Here is a 19795-nt window from a genome sequence, read left to right as displayed (position 1 = left end):
ATATCTATTTGAAAATACCTATTTCAAATAAACCAGGCATATGCTGATTAAGCTGAAAGAACAAATCATTTGTCAGTTAAGCATGAACAGACATCGATCACCTTCTGTTAGTTCCACAAACTGCTTGTTGATTTAACCGTTGCAGTGGTAGGTCAATGGCTTTGTTCAGTTCAAAGATCAAACAGACACTTAAATAAATAACTGAGACTTTCAGGATTTCAGTTCACAGTGTTTCCCCTCCTGTTACTTGTCCAGCCGTCCTCCAGTAGAGATGGTGTCCGGCCGGTTTCTGGTTGTGCTGGGGGTCTGTAGTCTGGTTCTGGTCCAGGCTCAAACCACAGAAAGTGACCTGCGAGACTTGGTGCTGCAGTTGCAAGCCAGACTGGAGAAGCTGGAGAAAGTGTGTGAAGACAGAGGTCAGTCTGCTGGACTCCACACATCTGCTCCTTACATGTTCATGTACAGGATGTGATGATATCTTTCTGTGAGTGATGACTCCACCCATGTATAAAACTATACAAAACATTCAGTTTTTAATGGAAACTCTGTGGTTTTCTGCAGCTAGCGCTCAGGTGGCATTCTCAGCCTCCCTCCACACCAGTCTGGACAGGATCGACCTGGGCCCTTATGACACCAACACCACGCTGCAGTTCAAGAGGGTGGTGACAAACATCGGCAATGCATACGATGAAGACACAGGTACGACTCACCTGGTCAAATCAGGTCATCAGAGGTGATCTGACCACATCAGGAACATATTGTTATTCACCGGTGCACCTGATGAGTTTGTTTTTTATTTAAAGTGAAAATCTTTTCTCTTTTTTTGTAATTTGTGGTTGTTATAAACTTAGAGGGATAAAATACTAGCTGTTAAGTTATGACAACCTCACCGTAACGTTGTCTGACAAACTCAGCATACACATGAATTAAAACTCACTGTGATGTGAATTTGGTGATGTTTTCCTGTTAAATGGTCTTATGAGCAATAAAATGTCCTGGCCTCACAGTCATTCGCATCTGTCCGCTGCTGTGCAGTCAGCTCTGTGCTGTTAATCAAAGATGCAGAGAGAGTTTTCTTCCTGAAGGGAGCATGGACAACTCAACTGCATTTAAAGCTAAAGACATTGAAACAGGGCTGCACAGTAGTTCCGTGGTTAGCACTGTCGCCTCATGGCTAAAAGATCCCCGGTTCGCATCCAGGCCTGGTTCTGGTCTTTCTGTGTGGACTTTGCATGTTCTCCCTGTGCATCCATGGTTTTTCTCCAGGTTCTCCGGCTTCCTCCCACAGCCCAAAAAACATGCTGAGGTTAATTGGTGGTTCTAAATTGTCCGTAGTTATGAGCATGATTGTTTATCTCTATGTGCAGCCCTGTGATGGACTGGTGACCTGTCCAGGTGTCCCCTACCTTTGGCCTAAGTCAGCTGGAATAGACTCCAGCCCCCTGGGACTCTAATGAGGATTAAGCAGTGTATAGATAATGGAAGGATGGATGAATGGATGGACGGATGGATATTGAAACAGCCCATTTAGAACAAAACTAAAACCAGAGTTTGTACACTTATTGTAAAATGAACCATCTTTGCAATATTTTAGCAGAATATTTGAAAGAACAATTGTCGGGGCATGTCAGACTTTCATAAATGACAACATTTTAAGTTTATTGTCTTTGTTACGACCACAGGGGCATAGTACTTCTGGTAATGCACTGATATTGGTCCAGACATGGACTGAATCCTTTTCCAAGCACTGACATCTGTATCCTTGTGTTCTGTGACTGCAGGCATCTTCACAGCCCCTGTAAAAGGACTCTACTACCTCAGGTTTACTGGGAATGTTGGAGACTCTGGGTACTTGAACGCAGCACTGCTTAAAAACGGCGTTAACATGTTTGCAATTTACAACAAGGGACACCACAGCAGTGGGTCCAACAGCATGGCGCTGGTCCTGGAGCAAGGCGACCAGGTCTGGATCACACTCTGGCCAGACAGTGTTGTCTTCGACCAGAGTCGACGCACAACCTTCAGCGGCTTCCTCATCTATCCCATGTAGGTGGAGCCTGAGAAGGTGGAGGAGGCCAAACCTCTTCTTCACAAGACAAAAGTTAAAGTCTGGTGTCATGGGAACAAATCAAGGCCAAATTATGAAACCTGAACAGGTTTTTTGTTACCATTAAGATAATAACGATGAACTAATAACCACTTTTTGAAATTCTGAGTTGTTGTTTCCTCCGTTTCCTTCTTACCCAACTTTCTCTGATGTTAATCATCTCATAGATATTGTAGAAAGAAAGAAATATAAATCAAACTCTCACAGAATCGTCCACGATGATTGACAAGGTTGCTAATTTTCCACCAGATTTACACCACCATTCAAAAGTTTGGGGTCACTTAGAAATGTCCTTATTTTTGAAAGAAAAACATTTTTTTCAATGAAGATAACATTAAATGAATCAGAAATACAGTCTAGACATTGTTAATGTGGTAAATGACTATTCTAGCTGTAAACGACTGATTTTTAATGGAATATCTACATAGAGGTACAGAGGAACATTTCCAGCAACCATCACTCCTGTGTTCTAATGCTACATTGTGTTAGCTAATGGAGTTGAAAGGCTAATTGATGATTAGAAAACCCTTGTGCAGTTATGTTAGCACATGAATAAAAGTGTCAGTTTTCATGGAAAACATGAAATTGTCTGGGTGACCCCAAACTTTTGAACAGTAGTGTATATCCACATCTCAGCCTCTGAAACCCAAGGAGATTTTGTTCCCCTGTTGCATTTTCACTCCCTGTCAGCACATTTCCAATGTGAAATAAAGTCCTCCACCTCTGTGGAAACAGCAGCACCATGGCTAGGTGTGGAGAGAACTCAAAAGTGTCTTTTGTACAGTGTGACAAAGTTAGAATGACATCAATCATAGTAAAAAGAGAAAAAACTAAAATTGAAATTCTTTCAATATTTATTTTATATATTTTTTTGGGGGGGGGAAACCCAACTGGAATCAACATGTGAAACATTTTCCAAGTGCACACAGGTGTAACCAGTACAAAAAATGATAGCATGCCATGCAACAAATATTTTACTGATTACATTTTTCCATGACTGGTGTCACAGCTGAGTCACTCATGGCTCATCAGTTGTGCCGAGAAATGCAGAATTTTTTGTTTTTTTAAGAGGAACAAACAGTTTATTTGAGTGAATTTTAAAATAAGACTAAAAGTAAAGTGCAAAGATCACAATTTTAAGCATAGATTCAGTTCATTTTCCTGATGAAATTGAACCACACACCTGGAAAGCTGACAATCCAACAGTTGCTCCTGTTTTTACAATTTCTTGCTTGAACTGAATGCTGTAATTTTGTTTAAAAAAAACAAACAAAAAAACAAAAAAGAAAACAAGATTTTTAAACCTATCAGCAGGTTTTGAGGCTCAGAGGGTTGAAAAAGCTTTTAGATCAGCATGTAGGAGCACATCTGCTTCATTACACAAGCCTTTTAGTGGAGGAATTTGGATTTAACAGTTCAGTATGTCAGAATCCAGGTTGCACCTGATCATATTACCAGTGTTAGAAAGAGCATTAGGATACCTGAATAGAAATGCAAAACCTGTCCAATCTTTCTCTGAAATGCTGTACAGTAGCATCATATGGAAATACTTCTGTAAATGCAGCTGTTTAACCTCCAACCCACAAACATGGAGAAGGAACATAAACAGGATTTACAGGTAATTAACTAAAACATGAAAACAGTTCCAGCGATGAGACCAGACTGGCTTCTTGTCCTTCCTGTGATCATCCAACAGGAAGTTTTTATCCACATCAGAGTCGCGTCTCAACAAGATAAAGGACAGACGAGTGCTGAGAAGACAGATTGAAATCAAGCCGGAGTACCTGGAGAAAACCCATACATGCACAGGGAGAACATGCAAACTCCATGCATCCCAGGAAGGCCGGGACACGAACCGGGGACACAACGTTGCCAACCACCGAGCCACTGTGCAGCCCTGAAACAAATTTTCATATCAAAAGAGAAAACTTTTCTGCTAAAATAAGAAGTTCTTGTCCTTTTCCTTTCCAAACTAAAAACTCTGCCAAATCACTAGTTACAGTTGTTTTTTTAAATGAATGGATTATCAGATTTCAAAGGGGTGGAAACAAACCAGCAGTAAATATGTTCAGATGCAGAACCCTGATATACACTCTGCTTCATCTTATTCCTCAGAAACCAACCAGCACTGCACAGCCAACAGGATTAGTTGATCAGTCGCAATAAGGTTCTGAAAACTGAAAAGCCCTTTTTTTTAAAAAAAAAAAATTCTGGAAGCAGTTGGACAGTTTTCTCGTTTTCTGTCATCATAAATTTATAATTAGGGGATTTTTGTGACAGTTGGTTTGAAAAAGGGAGATAATTGCTTTGAACAACACTGTAAATCCCAACACAGCTGCAGACAAAGTCTTCAGTTCAGTCAAACACACTAAAATGAACTCTCTGAGGACACAAATTAACCAATTAATCACCCGGTAAAAACAGAGAAGTGTGCGGTTTTATTGTATTACTGCAAAATATTTGTGTTGAACATTACATTGTAGATTTGTGATCACATTGTTTTAGTTTTGTTAAATGCAAAATCACCAGATAATATTTATTTTTATTAAGTAACAGGAGGTGTACAATGGGAAAAATTGAACTTAGAAAGACTAGACTATATCAGCTTTATATATTTCAGTACAACAATCTAAAGGAAAAAAAGTAGTTTGTCTTAACATTAAAAAATGCATCAAGTTTGCAAGTTTTAAGGTCATTTTTACAGTTTTTAACGTTAATGTAAACTCATCACAAAAAACTGTGATGATTTGGGGTTTATGGGAAATATTTAGAAGCCTTTTTCTACATTTTATTTTATTTTATTCTATAAAACAATGCAGTTCTTCTGGAATATTAGAAACTGTAGATGCTGGCACCCAAACAACAGCAAGTGCTGCAGAGATGGTTTTAATCTGGTTTTGATTCAAACCTAAAACACGTGATCTTCTGACACTTTCAGAAAAACAGATAGTAAAAAAAACAACTCAATAGTCACTAAATGAATGATAATGTGTTGCTTAAAATGAATAAGATGAATTTCACAGAATTGACATGACGGCGTTCTGATATTACAATTGTTAAACTTATAAAACTCTAAAAACAAAAATCTACACTCAGTTCTAATTTATTTTGTAATGGGATGCAATAACAATAAATAAATAATAATAATGTGTGGAAAATTACAGAGAATCACTTCTATGCTCATTTTAACCTTTTGAAAAAATAAGGGCAAATTTGTTAAAAGAAGATTTTGTGAGGATCCAAAAATACACACTCTCTTAAAAAAATCTATTTTTTTAATCGGATCTAATATAATTTGTCTGAAATATTTCATCAGGTAGTGTGCTGGAGCTAAACCCAGCTCACCAATGAATGCTACAGTTTGACATTTAATCTTTCTCCTAAGATGATTTAAATAAATATCAAATATACAGACATTTTTAGATCAGTTAAAAAGTAAGCCTATGGCCATGGTCAAACAAGTTTAGAAAGGTTTTAAACTTTAAAAAAAGTTTAAAAAAAAAGGTTTACACAAATATTTTACTCATGTAATTGTATATGTATATTGTTAGACATTCAAATGCCCTCTTTCAAAAAATGGCTTCTTTAATTTCCTCCTGTACAGACCATGAAATGAAGGAGTCCCATTCTGACAGAAGCATCCCTAAATAAAAGTTTTCTCAGGACATTTTGTGTGTGTTTTTTTGTTTGTTTGTTTGTTTGTTTTGTTTTGTTTTGTTTGTTTTGAAACAGTGCTCTTATTAATAAACAGGCTCACAGTAAAACTACACAAAGACCCCGCTGATCCACAACTTTTACTCCTCCATCCTGAACCCGGAGGACTCCATCTCCGTCCAGCCGACCTCAGACACCGGCTCCCGGCCCACAGCGGCTCGGTGTGTCGGCAGGTTGGACGGATCCTCCGCGGTGACAGCGGGCGACTCGGCGGTGCCCAGAGCCGGAGAAGTGAAGCCCTGCCCGGCTTGAGAAGGCTCGGTGGGTCCGGTAGAGACTTCTATGGACCCGGCGCTGTGAGTTGTACTGTGAGCGTCAGCAGGTGATTGATTATTGGTATTAATAGCATCAATCATGTGTTTATCAATAGATCTATTATTACTGACGTCACTGATAAAAAAGTTAGCTTCATCAGCATCACTTTTACATTTCGTTTTACTTCTAAGTTTTCCTGCAGCACCAGCAGGTTCAGCACCGCTTAGTTCAGACTCGGGGGTGGTAGATCCAGGTTCGGTCCTGGTCCTGGTCCTGGTGCGGCTCAGTCCGGGTCCAGCGGTGGGTTTCCAGATGAGGCTGTAGTAAACAGCGAGGACGACAGCAGCCAGAGACACGGACATCACGTAGACCATCACGGTGGCCAGCCTCACCCACTTCTTGTTGGCTTTGGCCACTAGCTTCGCCTTCTTCTCCCCGGTGTAGGTGGCCGGTTTGCCCCGGTCCGCAGGGCCGAATCCCGGGGTCCAGGTCTTCGGGTCCCGCATGGTGGAGGAGGACCGGAGGGGGCGGTGTGTGCGGTCCGTCACAGCCGAGTAGAGTGTCTGCAGACTCGGCGGAGATCCGTCAGCCTTCGGGTCCCTCTAACATCCCGGTGTGGAGCCACAGCTGGACCCCACCAGATGTTTATACCCGGACTGACCCGTGTCAAGTTTACAAGAGTCCACACGGACCAATAGCTCACCAGTTGTGCCTTCAAAATAAAAGCCGGATGTTGTATTGTCTTGGTTTCAAAGGTGTGAGGAGGTGTGTGATTTTGTGATCAGTCTGTTATGACAATTTCCAATTAAATTATGTTCAACCAACAAACTACACTGAGTTAAATGGTATCAGCTTTACATCTTCAATTTAACATTTTTTAAACTACTTTATTAACCCTTTAAGACCCACCATTGTGCAAGTCGCCAGGACATATTTTTACATTTTTACATGCTGTAGTACCATTTTTTGGAGTATTTTTATTTGCTTTACATCAAAATAACCCTGATATCCCAAATTTTAATAATATGTATTGACTTATGTCTTAACTACTACAAAAAAATTGCTTAAAAGTGCAATAAACCTTAAAAAAATGAAAATCGTTTTTTTTTTCCACATATATTTCAAAATACAGAAATTGCATAGCTGTATCCCTCAAATTTGTAAATGTAAAAAAGTTGCACAATATCCTTTGGAACCACAGGAAATTTATTTGGAGTCTGTATATAATTTGCTTTTTGAGATATGGTCAATTTTGTAACCTGTAAATAAATAAATAAATAAATAAATAAACAAAACTGCAAATTTGCAAAGAGACAACATCAACATCAAAACAAATTATTTACAATAGTGCAATCAAATTTCTAAGTGTGCCAGATACTTATGAACACACATATTTTATGTACAAAACCATGGTCAGACCATAAAAAGTGCATTTGAAAACAAAAGAAAATCGTTTTTACTGAGTTGAATCAGAAACAGTATTTTGATGGTCTCCTGGTCCAAGTACTTGGACAGGTCTGATGGAGAAGGGCTGTCCACATATTCTGACAGAGGTGGCTGGACACCTGGCCTCCTTTTCGGCAGGCAGGAAATGTGGCAGAGAAGGTAAGCTGTTAGGTTCCTTCTCAGTTTTCCAGCCAGCTGTAGGGAGGCCTCTGGCCCGGAGCGCTCGCTGGTGGAGCGGCTGCTGCAGCGTCTCCTGGCTGGAGGACGGTCTGTCCCTCTACCTCTCGCTGGGGTACCAGGACAGCAGGAGACCTCCATTCTCTCCTCCTCCTCCTCCTCCTCCTCCTCCTTCCCAACATTGTAAATGCTGCACACAGAAAAAGTTACGTGGTACGTTAGCTGTGCGCAGCACATGACTTGTAAACATGATGCGTATTTTGCGCGGAATGCTTTCGGCAGCGTTCCATGTATATTATACTTTCTTTACTTTTCTCCAACTCAAAACAAACAACTTCTCATGAATACAGACTTACATGTCACTGGAATGATCAATTCCTTCGATAAGATCGGCTTCATCTACGCTGGTGGCAGAATCCGGGCCAGACGAGTGGCTGGACTCTTCATCCTACACTGTAGTAAAATAGTTTGGGGCGACCAGGTTTTCTCCTCAGCTAATGTGTAGAAGTGTGTCAAAGATGTGTGTGGTGGGTCCGTGTACGGATCTGGTAATTGGATTTTCCGTTCTGAAACGGGTATTGAAAAACAAAAAACGAGTGGTTATTTGATTTTCGTTTTAAAATACAAAAATTAATATTGAAATACAAGGCGTTTTTCCTTTTCATGATCAAAAAGGTATATACGATTTTTTTTTAAATGCTTTGATTTTCGTTTTATATTTATAATAGCAACAAAGTAAAATCAGTAAGAGACAGAAAAAATGTCCGTTTTTTCATTTTCTGAGACCGGAAGTGGTCATCAGCAAGTGTGGAGCCAAACGACAACAAGATTCTCAGAGGGCGGAGCCAGAGAGCAGCGATTGGTCAGACTGACTGAGAGCCAGAGAGCAGCGATTGGTCAGACCACAGATAATATAGAAGACAACGCGCTAGCGGAGCTAGTATACTATGTGTCTATGGTCGGCACGTTTGGTAGCATCTCTGGCTGCTGTTGACCTTGTTTTTGGAGTAAAACACGGTAAGAAGATAAATACTCCTAACCTGTAACGTTGTTTTGTTGTACGTTAAGTCAGCGACTTGTGAAGAGTTGTGTTTTGTCGTGTTTGAGCAGTTGGTCCGGACGCGTTAGCTAGCTAAGCGGCTAAGTTAGCTAGCGGGCTAATTAACACAGGTGGCTAACTTACCGCTGAACACCTGTGTTAGTTGCTGCCTGTCCGTCATTATTAGAATGACCTTCTCAACCTGTATTTCTCTGCTGTGTATTTTAGCTTTTAAAAAAGTTGTTTTACTGTAAGGTTAACTGAAACCCGTTCAGCTGCACTGAAGTTTAACATTCAGCTGGTTTGAATTAAACCGTGCGTAACTTAACATTCCGCAACATTACCTCTCTGAATCTCCATAATTTCATTAAATTCCTTTTCTCTTCCACTGCTTAAGTTCAATCCAGTATATAAAATGACATTAATAGTGAATAAACTAACAACCAGCCATATTTATTTATTATTGTATGTATTTGTAGTAAAACATGAGTTGAAACATCCTACTTTTGGATCTAGAACTGCACAAGCTGTTCATTTTCAATCACCTGATGAGTTAAACTCCCCTTTTTATGTGAGGTTGAAGCAGAAAGTCTGAGTTAACAAAGAAAGTTCTTTATAATTTGTGATACCTGTTATCTCTGACTGAGGCTTTAGTTTTTGTTGAGCTGATTTACATGTAGAAACTTTGTTCAGGAAGATTTCTCAGTAGCTCAGAGGACAGGCTGCTTTTTACACAACCTTGTAAGAGAATGTCTGTCAATGCTTTCAGCAGAATTTAGAAACACAACACTTCCTAAACAGATATTTTGAGGCTGTGAGGTTGAACGTTTGAGAGTATATCAGTGTGTTTGTTTGTGGTCTTTCTGTTTCTAGGTGGAAGCTGAATTAGTGAGGAAGACTCCTGCTCCTGTCATCTCTAAGCTCCTCACACATCTTTACCTGCACATGAGGAAAATCACTCCTGTAGAATGCAGGTATGTTTGTCATTATTATAAAAAGATGTTGCCTGGTGACCTGTCAGAAACCCATTATACAAAGTCAGCCAAAATAATGTTTACACACATCAGGAAAAGAAAAACTTGCATAAATATTTCAATACCAAATTTATTCAGACATCACGAGATTAATAAAAGTTATCTTTGGCCTCTACAATTACAAGAGGTGCTCAAAGTGGTGGCCACTGGCTTCCAGACATTTCTGTTGTGTTGTAGACGTCACTTGTTGATGCTCCATTCATGAGGGTAGCGCCATCTGTTGGGAAAACATCGTACAACAGGACACAGAGTTATCGTGATTTGATCAAACTTAGAAAGAGGAATCTATATGTATAGAAGTACTTATACAAATGAAATATTTATAAAAGTTTTTCTTTTCCTGATGTGTGTACATTATTTTGGCTGACTCTGAACTTAATGAGAACAAAACTGTCATTTAATTGTTGCTCTGAAAGCTTCTTGAGTGAAAACCGGCTGGTGTTCTGCTTTGAAACAAACTGCTGTTGAGGTCTGTGTTTTTAGGTTTAACCCCACAGTTTCTGAATGAACTGATAGTTGTTTTATTTTCCTGATCAATGTGGACATTATAATTGATGGTAACATTTACTGATCATATAATCAGCATGACAATATAACAGTATAACATTATGACCACCTGACTAATACTGTGTTGGTCCCTTTATGCTGCTAAAACTCCTCTGACCCAGTGGTTCATCAGAACCTCTGGGGATGTCCTGTGGATCCTGTGGATCCTGTGGGTTGCAGGGTGGGTCCTACCTAGACCAGGCTGATCCTGGACCATCCCACAGATGCTCAATCAGATCTGGATGTGGGGAGTGTGGAACCCAGGTGAACAGCTTAGCTCTGTCGTGTTCCTCGGACCACTCCTGAACAGTTTTAGTTCTTCCTGCTGAGGGTGGCAGCTGGCATCAAGGACTGCTGTTGCCATGGAGACTAGGGGGTTGTTTGTCCTGCAGTGTTTAGGTGGTGGTACATGTCAAACATCCACATGAACGTCAAGGTTTCCCAGCAGAACGTTGCATTAGAACAAGATGATGGATGTTGTTCTCTTCAGCTGTCAGTGGTCAGAATGTTGTGGCTGATCAGTGGATCTGTCTGCCTTTACTCTGACATCCAGAGTTATACAAAAGTGTAATATGTGTGCAGTGCAGAAGAGATTTACTTTATCGCATGCGGTTTTAGTGGTCCCATCAGAGAAAATCATATCCATATACAGATTTTTATTAATTCCAGAGCTGGTTCAGTAAAGATTCTAATAATAACTACATCAGATAATTCTTGGTCGCAGTTGGAATTTTACAGACTGAGAGATGGTTGAGAAGGTTTGCAGTTCTTGTTTTAGCAAAATATGTTATAATAGAAGATCTTTATTGTCATTGTACATGAAATTATCTGCAAACCAGCAAAGTGTATCAGTCTGAGGTATCTAAAAATAAATAAGTAATGAAAAATGCTTCTAAAGCCAATAATAAACAGAATATTTTGAGGGAATATTCTAAAAAGGAAAGAAAAGCTCCATTCTCACTCCTCTCAGGATAAACTGTCATTAAAATTGACTTTAAATTTAGCTTCAACACGAGATAAAAACATTTACTTCCATTACTGATGTTGTCAAGTTTTAATAAAGTTCATGCTACTTTTATAAAAAGATGAAAGTCAATAAATTGTATTTCTGTGATCTGTGTTTGATTTCTGTCTTTTCTCCTGTCATCCAGATGTTCAGAGGGAGATGATGCCACATCTGGTCCAGCTGATGGAAGGTCTTGAAGTTCTCTGACTGGCCTCGACTGAAGATGGTCGTCTCACTGGATTTAAGGTTCAGATGCTCAGTAACAAACTCCACCAATGTGCCAACAGGGAAGCTTTAGGTTTATTAAATGTTGCTATGAAGGTTTTGCTGTTTTTCTTTGTGAATGCAATGAGCTCCAACTGAAACTTGAATTAGAACTTAGAAGTAAATCCTTCCATCTGAAAGGATTTAGTTGCATTAATAACCTCATAACATTCTAATTTTTATTCCAGTCTTGGCTGGAAATAGAATCTCTGTATTGATTCAGGTAAAAACTGAACTTCACAGCATGTTGAAGCAAAACAACCAGATGAAAACTGTGATGTGTTGGATTGTCAGACCGTAATGTTGCAGCTCAAAGCAGCTTTTCTATCTCAGTTCATTCTGACATTCAGCTATGAATCAACACAGCAGATGGTGATCCATGCTGTGGAAGTCTCACATCTCCTGATTTAATGGAGCTGCTTTGCACTTTTTACACTGTTTATTCACCAACACTTTATTTAATAAAAGTCCCATCTAGTTTTCATGAGGAATGTGATGTTTTAATTTCTCTGTGAATAACTGCAGTCTAATGCAACAGCTGGAGTTGTAACATCTGTCCTGATATTGATCATGAAGTATTGATCAGAATACTTATGGTTAGCAGTCATCCCTGAAGTTTTACATTGAAATCTTTACTTGTGTTGTGAACTTTGGTAAGAAGCAGAAACTTTAGCGTTGCCATGGATACATGAGTATTAAATTCTGTCCATGTTTCCATTTTGGGAAATTCAGTCCAGTTCCAGAATGTGGAGGAATTTAGTCTCACAAACACAGACAACCAATATTATCTGAAAGTCGAGTTATTGTTGTTTATCAGCACAATACAAAAAGATTAATGTTAGAAATATTCCAGTTAAGACTCTAGAACATCATGATTTATGTAAATTTACCTCAATAATATGAATGTTCAGGTTAAGATTGTACAGTGATATTTATTATGCAAGTTTAGCTGATTAAGGTTTATGACTCTGCACTAAAATATTATTTAAATTGACATCATTATGATAATATTTAGGGTCAGACCCTACAGTATTGAGATTAAGAAATCAAATATTCTATAAAATGTAAATACACTGAACTCATTTGGATATATTTAAGTGAGACTCTACAATATTATTTGACACAAATCTAAATCAAAATTTTAATAATTTTCACGCCAAACATTTACTGGACTGATTTAAATATTAAAATCACTCCTTTCTAATCCTCTGCTGTACGTTCAAACCTGAGGCCTTAAATAGAAACACACAAGTATCTGATTGAAGGAACTTCTGCAGAGTCCTGGTTCCAGAACATGATGATAGAATTATAGACAAACTTTAACAAAAGCTGCCTGAGAGTTTACAGGTTTTTATGTTAAATTTCTTCAGTAATTTAATGAGAGTTATCAGCAAAAATCAAGTGTTCATTTGATGAACTTCATTTCCTAAAACATCCAGAATTGGAGCTCATATCTTTGGCAGCTGTAAAGTTTCTGCTCCTTCAAAGTTCACAACACAATGAATGAATTCCTAAAACACTCTCAATGCTGGAGAGCGTTTGTGATGCTGAAGCAGTGATCAGTTTTTCTGTTTCTTCTCTAGAGATGCACAATGAGGGACGTCTGCAGAGACTGAGAAAGAGTCTCACCACATCCTGACATGAGGAAAAAGACTTTATTGAAGACTACAATGAGAAAAACTATCAGACAGCAGACGGCTGCATTCAAGGTGAGCTCTGAACATTTGATCTGGAACAGGAATTCAATAACGGCAGCATGAGCTTCATTTCAGTCTGTAGCTGCTGAATTCATGGATGAATCATCTGGCACTAGAGAAGAAGACCATCAAACATCCATGTCAGCTGATGGAGGTCCAAGAGTCTCACCCAACAAACAACCTACAGAGTGAAGACCTCAGCTCTGATTGGACGGCCTCCTATTCAGCCACATGTGTGAACAAATGCCTCTAAGCTGATTTGTTTTCTAAAATAAATCTAGTTTGAGTCCTAATCTATTCCTGTGTGTTTGCTTCTTTACACCGCTGTTAACAGTTTAGGCTGTTAGATTGTTCCAGATAAGACAAGTACAAGATTCTTCAGAGCCGTTCTACCACGAGCCTGACAGGAAGAACTCCAACAGCTACTGAATGTTCCTGTGGTTCCCTCAAGGCTACAGGAGGAGCCCTACGAGGACGAGCCGGTCCACCTGATGGTGGCCAGTCGCTGCGGTTCAAAGCCAACACCGACTACATGGACTTCTACTGGACCACATGGAGGCCTTCAAACCGGACCAACAAGTTCACCGACTCCCCGACTCGTGGGTCTGAGGATGCCGTCGAACCTCGGCCCAGCCGGCCTCCTGTCTGTGGGTGTTTGAGTGCTGAGAGGTTTGTGGATGCATGTGAACGTGTCTGTGTTGAAACGGCAGCTTTGGACTCAGTAACGCTGGGAAAAACCAAGAGCTCCTTTATTTGTGACTTCCACTAAAAAAAAATGAAAATAAGTTTGCCAGGGTTCTGAATAATGTTCCCTGTAATTTTTCATGAGTCTGAGCAAACACACAAACTCCCTGAGCGTCCCTTGGACCACTGTGAGCAACATCAGACGTGTGCACTGTGGTCACACCAGCATCACATCCATTCAAGTTACATGGTTCATTAAAAGAATCAAATTACAGCATTTACATTTCTGTTAAAACACTTTGTCAACAGGAGCCAGTTGAAGGCTGCAGTGATTTTAGTGACACTACAATGTATCAGAGTGAAGTTATTGAATATTTGTCTCTCTTTACTGTTGCAGCGGTTTTGCAAATTGCAGACGGACCCTGTTCACTCCATAGACACCAATGTTATTCCTGTAGCTTGAAAGACAGCTACTTTTGATAAAACTGGGCTTGTAGCACATTGTCTGCCTTGCAACAATGGGAAAGAGGCACCGTTTATGTTTTGACAACCTATATCTAACGAGTTATTGATGCTGGAAGCCCAAATCTGTGAATATCTTTCCAACTTTACTGAACTTGGGGCCACTGCCACCTAAGGAGTGATATATTTAATTCTGAAAAAAGCATTTAGCCATACTTAAAGCTTTAAGTGCTTTATTAACACGGAACTAAAAATTTTGTATTGTTTTATTATCACAGGTTCTGTCTGAAAAGAGGTGGCATCATTTCAAACAGTGAAATCAAACTAACAAAATGTAATGACCAACCAGTGAGTAATACTGGATTCTGCAAAAACATAAACAACTTTTTTTAAAATCTAAATCTTATCTTAACACAGTTAATGTATTAACTTATTTTTGTGTGTATGCATGTATTTATTGATTTATTTAGTACTGTTAACATATCAGAGTTCTGAGTGAATTTTTCTTAAGATAGGCAAAGGCCATTTATTGATTACATATAGGCTGTTAAATATTTATTAAAAACTAAAAAGCATTTAAAAAAAAAACAACTTAGGCATTTATTGAGTCACTAAAATACTGTAGAGTACAGACCACATCAGCATGATTATAAGCATCCTCTGGTAAATTAACAGCCAGATACTGATGTCTCTCACCATATGGACTTCAGGAGATGACTGGGGGATGATAAACTGTGACCTACTGGTTGGGTTCTCTCTGTTCTCATGTTTCTTACATGTTTGTCCCCTGACAGCCGGGTCCTAATGTTTTTTGAGCAACACACCATACTATGACTTTTTTACAATGATGGTTCTACTATGGAACCAGTTTGACATGTTCAGGTGTTCTTTGTGTGAAAACTCAGAGATTTCAGGTATCAGAAGGTGGTTTTCAACTTTCTTTGTTAACTTTCTGCTTCAACTTTAAACTTAATTTCCTTCACTAACCCAGCCCTCTGGACTTCCAGTAAGCTGTGTTCCTATTGGCTGTCCAGGTGGCTGCTAGGTGTTATCAGGAACACCTGAGCAGCTCAGTGTCTTTCTGCTTTATTTAGCTGCAGACAAACATTTCCTCTGTTTCTCTTCACCACAGAACCGGGTTTGGTTCTGTTGCTTTAGTTTGTTCTTTAGGCGTTGGCTTGCAGCTTCCAGCAGCAAAATCATCTTTAATGTGTTTCTTGGTGTGTTTTAGGGCTTTGTACTGGATAGTTGTCTTGGTAAATGAGGTTCTTTAGCCACAGTTATCACATGGTCCTAATGTGTGCAGTGATTAGTGGATTTGGTGCAGCTGAGTTGTGTCTTTATCTTGGCTGTAGTGAGTCTTTAGAGGTTTTTGGTCAGACACATTCTGTATTCTTGTTTGAGAACCAACGTTGGTTGTCCAGAAGGTAAGAGTTCCTGTCCTGATTCTCTGTTCTCAGAGGTTCTCTGGTAGGCTGCAGGAGACTTTAGCGTTTGGGTTGTGCTAGTTTGGTTTTTGTATGGTTTCATTTGGACGACTATCTTGAGGCCCCTCCATGTGGTTTAGTGAGGTTTTCTGGAACAGTTCTACAAAGCAACCTGCAGCAGAAGAGACTTTGAGAGTTTTTAGGAAGTTCTGGAGACCAGACTTTAGAGCAGCAGAAACATTTGTCAGCAGTTTGAGCAGGAGAAGGTGAGCTTCAGAGTAGAAATGAGACAGAAACCTTCTTGACCCGTGTGGTGAGGTCCTGTACCAAGAGTTTGAGCAGGTTGTGAAGAGTCTGTAGTTCTTTGGTCTGAAAGCACAAGAAGAGTCGACTCATTAAAGGAGAAAGCAGGAGATATTGTTGGTTCTTCTGTCGCTCTGCAGTTTCCTTAGAGTGAATATCAAGTTTATATTTTAAATGATTTCCCATGTGAGCCCAAGAAGACTTCAATAAACTCCCTCCATCCCCTGGACACAACATATTTTATTACCATGTTAAATTTTTTTTTTTTTTTTTTAAATGTTTTTGAGTTTTAATCATAGTTTTAGCATAGTTTTTTTTCTCTTTGCTTGTTTAGTTTTGTCATCTGTGTAAAAGGTGCTAAACAAATAAAGTTGAATTGATAAACTGAATAATTGACTAACTCATGATTGTGACAACAGAAGTATTTTCATTGTGATTTAAGGGTTTATTTCATATTTAAGGTTGGGGTTAAAATCTTGACAGAAAAAGAAGATTAAAGAAATAAAATACATAACAAAAAGCAATTAAATCAAAGGAAAAAAAAATTAATACAATGAAACTTTCAAAAAGTTTTATTATTAAAAAGATTTAAGAAATTTAAGATGTAATTTTCTAATTAAACATTAAATTTTTTTTCATTAAATGTTTTGTCTTTTTAAAGGTTTAATAATCTAATTAAATGTTTTGCATTTTTTAAAATGTTTAATATTCTTGTTTAATTGTATTTTTTAAATGTTTAATTATTGAAAATATTTTATCTGTAATTTTTAATATTTGTATTTTAAAAATTTTGTTTAATTTCATAATGACATGTATCTTGTTGAATTATCTAATTCAATATTTTGTCTGTTTAATAGAGTTAAACATTAAATACAATTAAATTATATTAAACAGACAAAATATTGAATTAGATAATTCAACAAGATACATGTCATTATGAAATTAAACAAAATTTTTAAAATACAAATATTAAAAGTTACAGATAAAATATTTTCGATAATTAAACGTTTAAAAAATACAATTAAACAAAAAGAATATTAAACATTTAAAAAAAATGCAAAACATTTAATTAGATTATTAAACCTTTAAAAAGACAAAACATTTAATTAAAAAATAAAATGTTTAATTAGAAAATTACATCTTAAAGACAATAAAACTTCAAATAGGAATTAAACAGAAAATACAATGAAGCATTTAAAAAGAAAATTAAAAGGTGGCAAAACATTTAAAAAGAAAACCTTAAAGATTTAATCAAAACATTAAATATTGGGAAAGGAAAAAAAACTCAAACAAGCCGATAAAACATTTGAAAAAACAATTAAACATGAAAAAGACGAAACATTTGGAAATCAAATCAGACATCAGAAAAGAATAAAAGGTGAGAAAAGAGCAAAACTAAATGTTTAAGAAGAATCAAACTAAAGACAAAACATTTGAAAAGACACCAGTTAGACTTTAGAAGATCAAATTAAACAGAAGAGACAATAAAACAATCAAAAAGAGCAAAAACAGATCAAGGTTTTAAAGCGTTTTCTAGTCTGAAACAAAAACATCAAGTTGTTTCTTCAAACATTTCCTCTTTCTATGTTTTTGGTTTGATTGTAGACAGATTTACTAAGATCTCATTTCAGAAAACTGCTTTCCAGATAAAGTCTACTAATAGTTGAAGGCATTTATCAAACTAATGTTACCTTCTGATCTCCACAAACTTTACTGTTCAGTGAAGAGAATCAAAGGTTGTTGAGGATTTCTAAAAAACCCACAGGTGAAGGTCTGAGAAGAACTCAGATGGATGGTCTAAATGTGAAATCAAGACTCATGGTCACAAGTTTTAAGGCTTCTGTTAACCAGAAAGTTCAAACTAACAGAGAACTGCTCAAGAACTTTTAAGATTTCAGTCCTCAGACTGTCTGAAGGTTCAAACTAACAGAGAACTACTGTGGAACTTAGAAAATTTCAGTCCTCAGACTGTCTGAAGGTTCAATCTAACAGAGAACTACTGTGGGACTTAGAAAATTTCAGCCCTCAGACTGTGTGAAAGCTCAGGTCCTGAGGACTTGGGAGGTCTGGAGGCTTGGAAAGTCTTGGAACTGAGGGTTCCACCCTCCAGAACAAAGGCTGAAGTCCAACCTCCTGAGAAAAACGGTCGAGTCGAGACTCGAGTTAAAAAAAAACTCGAAAACGACAAAAAATAGATGATAAATGCGCAAAAAAAACAAAATTTAGTATCTGAGCAAGTAGCTCAGGGGATAAGAAGAGTGACTACAGAGCGGAGGATCGCAGGTTCGAGACCCAGCACCGGCAGTTTTCTTTCTTTGTCTTTGTCAGGATTTTGATAAAACTTAAGAAGGGTCTGGTCTTGAACCAGCGACCTGCAGCTCCATAGGCAAATCCTTAACTCACTGAGCTACAGATCAGATGAAAAGAAGTAATTTCGTCGTCCCTTTGACATCGTAGTTTCTGAAGTGACCACATGGGTGGAGCCAAGGCGGAGTCTGGGTGGAGTCAGGGCGGAGAGTAGGCGGGGAGGTGGGTGGCGGCCTCCCCCCTCTACTCCCCCACCTCCCCCCACCACCCACCACACCTTCCCCCGCCCGACGAGTTCTTCGAGTCTCCACGAGTTCTTCGAGTCTCGACAGGTTTTCCCGAGTTTCTGGAGTTTCCACCAGGTCAGAGGCAGAACAAGTCGTCATGAAGAGGTGTTGAAGTTGGCCAGGATGGACTGACTTTTTACAGCAACTAGAAGGAAGACCACTAGAAGAGCAGGTCTTTAACCACCATCCATAAAATCCATGGAGTCAGCTCCAGAGAAATGAAGGGAGGTCAACTTTTATCAACCTCCATCCACATGTTCAACTTGATATCTTTGACATTTTTAGCACCACAAACCTTTAGTATCACACTTTATTATCCTTTATTAGGATTTTAAAGGAATCCACCAGCAGATTTAGTTTTTGTTGACAAACTTTATTCTTGTCATCGTGGGACTGCAGTATTTAAAACTGTTCGTTCTATTTGACCTCATGTTTATTAGTTTTAGTGGAGAAAGTTATTTTAGTTGTCGATGTCTCTTAAAAACCAAATAATAAATTGGACTAGTCAAGAGGTTTAAATTTCTTACTTTGTCATATTTTAAATATGACAAAAAATATAACAATAAAGTGTCTTGAGACAATTTGACCTGTAATTGGCGTTATATGAATAAAATTGAATTCAAATTGTATGTATCTTCTAATGTTGGAGTAATTCAGCCATATATGTTGGAAAACACATTTTCTTTGACCATTAATCTGTTGATTGTTTTCTCCAGTAATTCATTTCTTGTTTTGGTTTATAAGATGTCAAACCCAAATATATTCAGTTTACTGTCATAAAAACCCAAAAAGATTTACATTCATGATGCAGGAATCAGGCAGTTTTTCACTTTTTATCTTAGTTTAGTCAGAAAGATAGTTGATAATGTGTGAATTGTTGCAGCTTGTGAGCCGGAAAAGGTTTTAATCTTTGGGGCCGAGTGTCAAAAAACATTTAGAAACCAACATCAACAAAACACTCAACAAAGATTTGAACATCATTAAAGGGAAATCCAACTTTTGCATGACAATGTCTAATTAAAGGACATTTATTTCCAACG

General features: G+C 38.2%; 1 protein-coding gene and 1 long non-coding RNA gene across 4 annotated transcripts; both read left to right on the top strand.

Annotated features, from left to right (window-relative positions):
* Nucleotides 1-226: 226 nt before the first annotated feature.
* Nucleotides 227-2852, top strand: LOC111582618 (complement C1q tumor necrosis factor-related protein 3-like). The gene is made up of 3 exons (XM_023291399.3): nt 227-416; nt 562-699; nt 1782-2852. The coding sequence occupies exons 1-3, from the start codon at nt 272-274 to the stop codon at nt 2048-2050; spliced, it is 552 nt and encodes a 183-aa protein (XP_023147167.1). The 5' UTR covers nt 227-271; the 3' UTR covers nt 2051-2852.
* Nucleotides 2853-8616: 5764 nt separating this feature from the next.
* Nucleotides 8617-13915, top strand: LOC129350132 (uncharacterized). 3 transcript variants are annotated; one of them, XR_008603401.1, is made up of 5 exons: nt 8617-8716; nt 9612-9712; nt 11470-11570; nt 13172-13518; nt 13620-13915. It is a non-coding gene; the product is annotated as an uncharacterized LOC129350132 (long non-coding RNA). The 3 variants fall into 3 exon arrangements; XR_008603402.1 differs by lacking the exon at nt 13620-13915 and adding an exon at nt 10441-10582 and having other exon boundaries at nt 13172-13578; XR_008603400.1 differs by lacking the exon at nt 13620-13915 and having other exon boundaries at nt 13172-13578.
* Nucleotides 13916-19795: the final 5880 nt, after the last annotated feature.

The sequence above is a fragment of the Amphiprion ocellaris genome, chromosome 12 (genome assembly GCF_022539595.1).
Source record: "Amphiprion ocellaris isolate individual 3 ecotype Okinawa chromosome 12, ASM2253959v1, whole genome shotgun sequence".
Classification (NCBI taxonomy): domain Eukaryota; kingdom Metazoa; phylum Chordata; class Actinopteri; family Pomacentridae; genus Amphiprion; species Amphiprion ocellaris.
Note: the sequence above shows the minus strand (reverse complement) of the source record. Positions and strands in the feature narration are given on the sequence as shown.